Genomic DNA, 11,425 nt, shown 5'->3' with positions numbered 1-11,425 from the left:
GCTTTAAAACCATATATTTCCTATGGTAAATTGCCTGTATTGGCTGTAAATGGTGTTTTACATCTATGATGTTCAAAACCATGGCAGAACAATTCTCTGGACTCTCTAGATCATTAATTATCAGAAAAGTTGAACTTCTGCATTTGGATGGCTATAATAGGGTCACTTCAAAATGTAGCCTTGACCAAGTGTCACCAAAAGCCTATATATCTTCAATGAATGCTCAGATCTTCTTAAAAACAGGTCAGAACATGTGAAATTACATGATGAAGAAGCATGAAAAATTTCAGACAGATTGTAAAAAATATGCCTCTTTAACAGTTAAAAAAGATGAAAATTATATGAATAACATGGCATATTAAGCCAATAAGTGGTATTATACTGCCCCCTGCTGTCATTTCATCATATTACTCCCTAATTCATATTTAGACTTTATAAAATAATTATTTTAACATTTACAATCACATTTTGTCAAAATTAATCTATTGGAGTATTACTATTGACAATTGTGTCACATTGAGAAATGGGAATCCTGAAATGCTTATTATACAGCATTAAAAGAGATTTTCACAATAACATATCCCAAAAGTGTGTGTGTGTGTGTGTGTGTGTAAGCATGCATCATGGAGTTAAAGGGCACCTATTATGGAATTTTGAAATTTACCTTTCGTGTAGTGTGTAACATAGATCTAAGTGAACAAAAACATCCTGCAAAGTTTGAAATATGAAAGTGCACCGTATATAAAGTTATTGTCTTTCAAAAGTAAGAGTCGACTCGGAGTCATTTTTATGAATCGTTAGAAGACCGAAGCTTTTTCTCTGACTAGATGACGTCAACTTGTCAAGTTATTTGAATACGATACGCCCACTTATTGCGCTCCAAGGCCAGCAGGGAAAATATCATGGCGACGAGACGCTGTGTTCTGAAGTGCGACTCAAAAGACAACTTTTTTCATCTGCCCAAGGAGGAGCATTTGAAGACTAAGTGGCTACAATTCATATATACAGCTATACCACAGAAGTATAGTCCGAGCCTTGTGCTTTGCTCGCGTCATTTTGAAGACGATTGCTTTTTAAATGCAATCAAACTTGGATTCGCGAGCCGGCTGATATTGAAGGAAGGTTCAGTGCCAAGTGTATTTGCATCAGCTTCCTCCTCCGTATCACAACCTGTAAGTGTTATTAATAATTGTTGCTTTTATGTTTTATGTAGCATGCTTAAGTATTTTGTTTGTTGTGTAAGCACCATTTAGCTTCTAGGTCTTCAATGACAATTGTATTGAGATATGTGAAGTGTTTGTCGTTGTTTTCGGAGTTGTCTTAAAGAATAGAATAATACCTCGTAGTAACGTAACTGCTTTTTTATTTTTTTATTTTTGTAAAAACGTTATGTTTATGCATCGGGCTAACGCAAACAAAGACTGATTGTGCTTTTACAATATGAACTCTGGGCTATGCTCGCTAACATAACATTAAATTCTTTATCTTATTTTTATTTTTTTACTACAAACTACAAAGCAGTGGACTATAATCATTATTATAACACGATTTAATTGATGAAAGCATCATTGTACTCCGTGTTAAAGTATTATCTCTGCAAACACTGCTGGGTCATCTGACCAATCAACGCAGATTAGCGTCGCGCAAAGGATGGGTTTGGAAAAACGAGTCGTTGAACGATTCATTTGGGAGTCGGTGAGCAAATCAGGTAAAAATAAATGCATATTATACGACATCAAAAGTGTTTTTTGTTATTGCATGCATGTAAAACTGTTGTTGGGGACTCCCTAAACAACATTAGGAACATTTTAAATGTCATAATAGGTGCCCTTTAACATAATTTTTTTTTTTTTTTTTTTGCTTTAATGCAGAATACTGGTGAAACCAAGTAGTTCAAAATGAAAGTGAGCCAATAAGTGGTCTTCTACTGCCCTCTGCTGGACATTCTTCTTATTAATAGTATTTTCACATGTGCTTTTGCATTCATATAATTAGACACTAAAAAATCCCATATATAACAATTACTATTATAACACAATCATATTTTGTCAGAGTTTATAACTTCATTTGTTCTGATGCTTCACATAATTGCTAGCAACGTGGTAAATCGTGGTAAATAACGCTATAAACATGGTAAATCCTAGTAAATAGGGTAAATCATGCTAGATTCCTGGTAAATCATCCTTTAAAGCTGCAGTCCGGCACTTTTTTGGGTTTAAAAATATCAAAAAAGACATTTTGGAAAAAAAACGTAACCAGCCAGTGTTCAAAACGATCTGCTTGCCTTACCTCGATTCAAAACGGTAAGCTTGTAATAATGATTTTAATTCCAGTGGTACTGGTGGATTTCCGCGGGAATTTCGAGCATGTCTTTGCGTCATACGTCACTTCTGTACACATAGAGAAGGAGTCCCCGGCTAGCGTGTGTGGATGATGGAGGTGGAGGTTTAGCTTAGCACTTGGTATGGCGGATCCCGAAAGTTTAAAGCGACAATCACCAGTGACAACTGGAGATTCACCAGTTGTAAAACCCAAAGACTTCGGACTTCAGAGTGGCTACAGAAAAAATATATTTTTCACGTTTTGACGTGATATAAGCAATCGTTAGATTTAATCAGCATGATATAGCCTACTGCAATGCTTCCCCCCACCCCCCGAATTTGGTCAGAACAAAAGTGAATGTTACTTACTTGTTCAGATGACATTTTCCGATGAAATTTCTAATGTTGAGACTTTCAAAAAGTATACTCTGAGATTGCTGATGACAGTAACGTTACAGTATCCACAGCGACGTGGCAGCCTCAATACATTGTGTTGATTTACTACCCACGCTCAGTTAATAATTCCGCGAATAACTGCAATTGCAGATTTCGAACAGAGATGGCGACAAAGAGGAAAAACGACGGACTGCAGCTTTAACATGGTAAATCATGGTAAACTATGGTAAATCATGCTAGAATCATATTAAATCATACTAGAATGTGTTCAATTGTTGTAAACCATAATAGAACAAGGTAAATCATGGTGAATCATATAGAACTTGGTATATCATGGTAAACTACGGTAAATCATGTTAGATTCATGGTAAATCGGTAAGTCATGAAAAATCATACTAGAAAATGGTAAATCATGGTAAATGGACTTTTCTATCTTTTATGTCAGTGGTTAAAAGTTTGCTAAATAAAACGTAATGTCTTAAATGCTTAAATGTGCTCAAAGGCCTTAAAAGCTTGAACACCGATAAATGCTGCTTGCAGCTAATTACATTTATTATTTCACATTTAGAACAGAAATGGAATGATGTCTAAATTAAAGTGCTGGCAAAACGAAATATAGGCTAGGCTATGGTTTAAATTTTTTGCTAGACAGACTTAAATGAGTTAAATGTTGTTACAGAGCAAAAAAAAACGAGCACACTTTAAAATAGTCAAATTTTCCTCAGGCAGTAATTCAATTGTATTCCATATTTATGTTTACATAATATAATGATATTTTATTATTTTAATTTAATCTATGTTGATTACCGGTATATGAAAAGTGAACAGCATGAGTAGGATCATAAGATGGGTCAGAGATTATTTTGACCACTTTAAGTTTTGTTTTGTAAAAAGCCTTTCTTTAAATTGAATTTCGTTTTGTATAAATTGTATCTTAATTTTAATCAATGTTTCATCAACCAATTGCCTGGAATTAATAAATAAGAAGCAAATATAGCAGACATAATCAGGATGCGGATGCGCCCGTGCGATCTCTTGCATTGCATTTCGTAGAGAAGACTTTACTCTGTGAAAATATTTATTTATTTTTGTCCCTGTGCGCGGATCGGAATTCTGGGGATACAACATAGCCAATGGGCTATACTAGCGACTTTAGCAATACTCACGCGACACAATGAATCATTAAATTCATAATCAATTATTTTAATAATAATTTTGTTGCAGCCCTATTTACAATAGAATAAAATATATGAAAAAAAATAAATAAATATATATATATATATATATATATATCTTAATTACATTTTATCCATTAGACCAAGATTTTACAAACTCCTAAGGGACTGTTGAAAATTCTAGCCTAGCCATTTATAAAGTATCATACTACATATATTGAATAGTCATCAATTATAAAAAAATATATATATAAAATAAACATTTTCAATTTATAAAAAACAAAATGCTACAAAGGCTACTAGGCCAACAGCAGTCCGTGATTTTTTTCTTTTGTTTGATTACAATCACTGACAGCACCAAACCACTGTACTATGCTGCACTCACTTTAACACCGACTGCACACATCAACTACAGTTTTTTTCAATCGCTAACAAGCTCTTACCCATACTTCAGATAGTTTTTCTAAACTCTTAACACAGACTCACACCTACAGAACACAATTGGCCAAATGGATAATTTTCTTCTCAAAAACATATTTTGTTAAATATATACTTACTCTTCATTTCAAAATAGAACACATCTTTCTCTGCACACACTAACTTTACCAAAACACTGGAACTCTGACTCAAAATGAAATTATTCTGTCAAAGAATAACACTTGTTTTCACTTCAAAAGGTACATGCAGTCAATCAAAGTACACCAGGTTTCAAATTACTTTTTGTCGTTTTTGTGTGCTTAAAAAAAGCACAAAATTACTGTATCTAATCTCTGCGATCTGCAGGGTTAGGCCACATGTTTTCATCAACATCGCATCTGATATTATCCAAGGCGATGCACCTGGGATAAAAACGCTTGGTATGTCGGATCCACCCTTGGCAATCATGAACTGTGATGTCCCTGCACCAGCATCCATGGCTTCAAGGAGGGACATCTGGTCATGTGGCTGATGGTCATAAACCTTCCACCTCCATGCAGAAACGAACTCCTCTATGGGGTTGAGGAAAGCTGAATAGGGTGGAAGGAAGAGACTTACCAGTCTTGGGTGGACTTCAAACCATGTTGTTCTTGCTTGCGAATGATGGAAAGCCACATTGTCCCAGGTAATTACAAAGGTCCTCATGTTTTCATGAGAACCAGGCGCTGGTGGAGATCATTGAGAAAGGCAAGGATGCGCTCGGTATTATAGGGTCCACTGGCTCACTGCATCTCTCACTGGGCCTGCTCTTCTCCCTTCTCCTCCTTTTACTGTAAAAGTGTCAATGTAATAGAACAAAAATAGCCCCTGCCTCTCTAAGCCAGTCTAAGCCAGACTGGAATCAGCTGTGGTTGGCCCAATTTACCCAACATAAATCAGCTCTGTGTCAATTATTCAATTGTTTGTTTGTTATCAGCTGAGATATATTGTTTTTGATCTGATCATTGCAGATGCAGAGGTTTTTATACTGTATGGTTTGGAATATTGTTTTTGATATTGTGGGATGTTGTGTGTTAACATTCGTAAAAACTACAAAAACAATCCATAATTTTGTTGGGAGGTATAGCTTGTCTGTTAAGAAAATGTAAGCATTGTGGAAATGTGTTCACTGACTGCATATTGTGTGAAAACGACATGAAATGTGTGAATGGTATGGCCACAAAATACCGATGCTGTGCTAATTGTGTTTAGAGTTTTGAAAATGTGACAACTGGTTGGAAAAACGCTTGTTAGCGACTGAAAAAAACTGTAATATGACTGACGTGCATCTAACGATCTACTTATTGTAAAAGTTTATTTAAAATATGACAGACTTTAAACGCTCGAGCACAGACTGAAAACTTTTACTGCGCACGCTTCAAGTATGTGGATTCTACGGAGCCCCTAAAGGGACCTTTGCAAAAATAAAAATATAAAGACTATCGCGTGCTCACGAGAAACTATTGCGTGCTCACAAGAAACTATTGCGTGCTCACGAGAAATTATTGCGTGCGCACGAGAAACTATTGCGTGCGCACGAGAAACTATTGCGTGCTCACGAGAAATGATTGTGTGCGCACGAGAAGCGTATCGTGTGCTCACGCATTACAATTTCCGGTTTGCGTTATAGAATCATTAATGCAAATGTGGAAATAGGGATGATATGTACGGAGCTTATTTTTCATAAGATCGCAACATGGAAGAAGAATTTATTGAATTTTTGAGGTCACGGGATATTCCTCAAGATTCAATTGAAAAACTCAAAGAGGATAAGGTAAACTGTAATTAAACTGTAACTTTAATTAATGATCCACGATTGAGGCCTTGTCATGACACGAATATGTTTGTTGCAAATGTATTTATAGCCTACATTTTCTTTTAGATTAACTTAAGTGTCATTGCGATCATGACTGAAGACGAACTGGCGAAATATATCGTCAGATATGGGGATTGTCTTGCAGTTAGAGCATTTTGCCGTCAAAGACTCGCGGCATGTGAAACCACCAAGTCCACTGTACTACATAGATTACGAGACAAGATGCAAAAAGGTGCCACTGCCAGTACATCTGCAAATGACGCGGTTTTATTGAACAAACTTTCAGGAATCGGCAATAAACATGCATCTAAAGAGACCAGACGCCTGGAAATTGGATGGCTTCATTTTCATAAACAAGAATTTCACCAAGTTCGGACAAGACATGGAGGAGGAACGCGACATCTGACGGTTAAAAAGAACACTTCAGTTGAGGAATTGATGGCGATGGGGAAGGATTTGTTTTTTCCTAAAGGGATTTCTTCAAAAGGTCGCGCTGAAAGCTATACTTTTGAAATGCGTGATTTCAGTCCATGGAGCTGACCTGAAGTTTGGAGTTGATGCTGAATAAATACAATCGCGTCTTCAATATTTGAGTAGCCTTTCCGTCGAAACAGACTTCTAGACTTCAAAATGCGTTTTAAATGTCGCTCAGTGATTATATATCTGTGTCGAAATGCAAGGACAGAAACTATGTCTTTGTATTGAAGTCCTAGTTTAAAATAGATTTCGATTAATACATGCGCATCCACATCCATGCTCTTGTTTTCCTCATAGTAATGACAGTGACGCAACGCAAATCGGAAATTGTAATGCGTGCTCACAAGAAACTATTGCGTTCTCACGCGATACGTTTCTCGTGCGCACGCGAAAGTTTCTCGTGAGCACGCAATAGTTTCTCGTGCGCACGCAATAGTTTCTCGTGAGCACGCAATAGTTTCTCGTGCGCACGCAATAGTTTCTCGTGCGCACGCAATAGTTTCTCGTGCGCACGCAATAGTTTCTCGTGAGCACGCGATAGTCTTTATATTTTTATTTTTGCAAAGGTCCCTTTAGGGGCTCCGTAGGATCCACATCACACCATAAAAAAAAAAAAATCACATTACATTCTATATTCCTCTGATAAACCCTGACATTTAAATAAACATCTTAAACTTACTTAATAATGCTTTCAAACTATAAGATTAACCACCTAGAAGAAGCTGTTTAAATATAGCCTACTTTTACAAAAATCAATAAGATACTGCTTAAACCAATCACACATACAAACGCTTTATATACCCCTCTTAAACAAATTACTGCTAAATTAATAGCAAAACAAATCAGTAACTTCTTACGTTCTGCTTCGGGGCCATTAACTTCACCTCGGCGATGGTCTTGTATTTCACCGGTGGATTCTTAATGGGAAAGCCAAGGTTGGGCACCACAGAAATGTCGGTGGAACCACCGCACTGAATATCAAATTCTCCGCCATTTCGACCTAGGAAAACAACCAAATTAATACACACATTAATAACCAGTAACATTACATAAAAGCGTAAATATTTACATAATAACCGAATAGATAGGCTACTCATTGACTCTGTTTGATTACTTTCAATTTCACTGGACTTTTATTTTTATTCGCCTGCAAGAACGAAGTCCGTTTCTCTGCCGCAAAAACTACGACATGATGAAAGTCATCGCGGCTGGTTTGAAAAACGGCATTAAAAAAATTGTTACCACTCCTAGCTTTTTTCACAGGACTGACATTGTGAACATATCCACAAATATCGTCTTTAATTTCCTCGACCTTAAGTTTTTTTTACCGGAGAAGCCATTTTGCACGTGCTTTACCGTTGCCTCTGCTTCTTCTTCTACATTTCTTTAGCAATCGCTAAATTTACACTTGCATTAGCGCCACCTACTGGGCTCCTGCACGATAGCACTACCTTAAATAATGAATTAATGAAAAGCTTCCCATTTTAAGGTCGGTGTTTTCCTTTTCGAGGACCTTTACACGTTTGACCAGTTCAGCTATGTTATCTTCGTTTGCGCTAACTCTCAGCTGAATCTCATTGACCAGGGATCCGTTCTTCGTACGTCGCTAACTCACTTAGCTGGATTTGATTGTTGGCGATTTGGCATGATCTTGGATTGCTTGGTTCTTCGACGCTCATCCTGGACTTGCTGTCATAGCAACAGGTGCGCAATCTTAAACCTGCTCGCGAGCAGGCTTATTTCATGTTAACAGGATTAGATCCCGGCTTTATAAGCGGAGGTGATCCGGGAAGTCCTTTAGCGCAGCGCGATAGCGTACTTTTAGAGAGATATAGTTTTTCTCGTGACTCGCGAGTGTCATTTGTATCATAATTTGTTGGAACAACACATTTAATGTCGGAGTCGGGCTTTAACAACAGCACAAACTGTGTCCATTTCCCTGAGAATCTTTGCGAGTGATACGGTGAACTTGGTGAAAAGTGCTGCCTGTCGTGCCATTCACAAAGTTTACCTCGCGCTCAAGCTTTTTTTAGGGGGTTTTATGGTTTTTCCAGACCCAAGGTTGTAAAGCAGATTTTTTTTTTTTTTTTTTTGCCAATGCAGGTACATTATATTTTTTAATGTAGATCATGCAATAATGACTTAGCCAATAAGAATGATTTACAGTAGCCTTTGTGTCAGGCTTCACTAACGTGAATGGTGCCAGAGACTGTACACACGTTCCCATCAAGGCCTCAATGAAGAGGATTTTGTGAACAGTGTAAATGTGAAGGTAAGTTACTATTACAATTCTAAATATATCATATTAGTAATATTATTATATGAAATAAAAAAAAGGAATGGAATCAAAAAGTATGCAGTTGACTGACTAAAATGTCTTGGCGGTGTGTGACACTATACCATATCAGTCACATAGTCACATGTAGCACATTATTTAAACATGGAAACGGAAAATATAAATATCAAGCACACTGTATTGCATAGGCTACACGTATTCTGAGCCTAACATAACTATTTTTTTTCATTATGTAGGTGATTACAACATGCTTGGAGACACAGGGGCTATACCTGCACTCCTGCAGGCAGTATTTTATGACCCCATTCCCTGACCCACAACCCGGACAATGGAGCTCTAGCCAGGACAAGGGCACAGTTTTAAATTGACCATGGGCAACTAAAGGGAAAATTGTCAACACATGCCTCATGCAATAAAAAGGAAAAGGAAAAGTACAACCTCTGTATTACTTCTCAGACTCTTCTGTAGGCCTTTATGTATATGTGGACTCCTGTAACTCATATTGCAGTCAGAAATAATAGGTACACAAGTGTTAATCAAGTGAAGTTATGCACTTACAGATACTTTCTCCAAATGGCAGTCATTTGAGTGGGTTTCTTCACTGTCCTGTGCAATGGAAACAAATGAGCATTACAAAGTGTTGCACGTTCAGATGTAAAGTTAGAAAAAGTCCACTTACTGCTTCAGCCACTTTCTTGGGAACAGATACAAGTGTTGGTGTATTATTTAAAACTGCATAAAAGAGGAAAACACAATTTCATTACAAAGTACACTGGAGAAATTACTGATCAATAACTCATGGCAAAATATTTTTACATTAGCCTACATGCAGTGTTCACTTTCATAAAGTAAAGCAATTCAGGCTTTAGACCAGCCATTTGGATAATAGGCCTACTTAATTTAATGCAGCAACAAATTATTTTACAGTGTACTAAGATAATTAAAAGCTCATTTACCACTAATGAAGCTGTTGCTGCTACTGGTCCCTGCCGTGGGTCTAAGGAAGAGATGCCCCCCACAATAGGGTCAATTCACATTCAACCCAAGGGCCCTTCTGTCGGGGAGTAAGTGGGGGTGCAGGACCACCACCTGTTTTTTATAAAAAAAATTATAGCCTTTTTCTTGGTTACAACACATGCACATCATTTAACGGTGCATTTTTAAAAGAGACCAAGAACAGTATAAGTAGCTTAGTAAAGATTACCATTTTCACTTTTACTTGTTCCAATGTTCTAGTGGGTGGTGGCTCTGACATTACAATGAACAAAGTAATTATGAAATTAAATTAAAATACAAAAATGTATATACTGTAACAAGTGATAGAAACATTTAACATGGTCCCCACTATTGAATTTAATTTGTTTGCTACTATTTGCCAGCCCCATCTCCTGGCTTTTTACAGACTTTGATGTCTTCCCTGGCGTTTTCATTAAACATTAAAATTCTGCATAAACTTCGACTAGGCTACTAGCTTTTGCTCTGCTGCGGAGAAAAACTGTGCGTGCTCTTTGGCCACGGTGAGCAGCCAATAGCAGCGTTGCTGATCAATGTTTCTACTATCGATACATATCCCCTTTTAAATCTCAGATAACTCAATCCAGCTATACTAATCATAACCGGCTGGTGTGTTCGAAGAACCCAATTAGCCAGATCATGATTAGGCCGATTATATCATCTTGGATGTCTCGTTTGATCTCGGATGTTTTAAGCAACGTACGAAGAACGGACCCCTGATCTCCAAGCATATGAAGTGAGTCGTCTATTTTCTCCAGACTGGGTTGAAGTGAATCTATTTTTAGAGTCAATGTGTGAAATCATGTCGAGCTTCATTTGCTGCATCATATCAAAATTTATTTGGAGAGTAATTGGTTCACCCATTGTGAAGCCTGCAGCGTTTCCACTCGCACAAAAAGTAGAGTGAAATCACAGCTAGAGGCTGTTTTAGTATTTCTTTCTTGATTCACCACATATATATCATTGGCAAATGGCACCAGATACTTTTTGAAGTGGAAATATAAATCTTAACATCCTTAGTAGACAAAATAGTTGAGCCAGCAGACTAGAGCTAGCAGCACTCACTCACTACTCGGCAGCCATCTTGGAGTGAGTTACCATACGCAGGTATGTTACACTTATTTTAAATGTTAGTTTCACGAGACAGTGATTTCTTAAATTGAAATGTGTATTATATTTTAACAGTGACACGGGGGCCAGGAGGTGTTGCAGCAGGCTTTGTGGGCGCTGTTAGGCTGTATGCGATCCATTGCCGGTCCCGTGAATTAGTATTGGCTACAGCTGGTAGTCATTGTTTGAACTGAGTGCGTCGGAACGGAGTGTTATCCTCCGCCAGCTGTCTTCGACCTCTCCTCTGCCTTTTATTGGGACGACGCATGGACTGTTGATCATACCTTTGCTCTAATCACTTTACAATTCCATTCCAGCGGACGAGGGTCTCCGTGACGACCGGAACGATAGCACGCTTACAGCC

General features: G+C 37.5%; 1 protein-coding gene across 1 annotated transcript in view; it reads left to right on the top strand.

Moving 5' to 3' along the window:
* Positions 1–1,650: 1,650 nt before the first annotated feature.
* The window catches only part of LOC306998343 (uncharacterized protein), a gene marked incomplete at its 5' end in the record, with an annotated part of 55,524 nt that continues 45,749 nt past the window's right edge, over positions 1,651–11,425 (top strand). Inside the window, one exon of the mRNA XM_079612310.1 lies at positions 1,651–1,708. Within this exon, the coding sequence (XP_079468436.1) occupies positions 1,651–1,708 (58 nt within the window). The remainder of the gene's footprint in view (positions 1,709–11,425) is intronic.

This window comes from Phoxinus phoxinus (genome assembly GCF_949152265.1).
Source record: "Phoxinus phoxinus genome assembly, chromosome: 5".
Classification (NCBI taxonomy): Eukaryota; Metazoa; Chordata; class Actinopteri; order Cypriniformes; family Leuciscidae; genus Phoxinus; species Phoxinus phoxinus.
The sequence above is the reverse complement of the archived record's forward strand: the minus strand, read 5'-3'. Positions and strand labels throughout refer to the sequence as shown.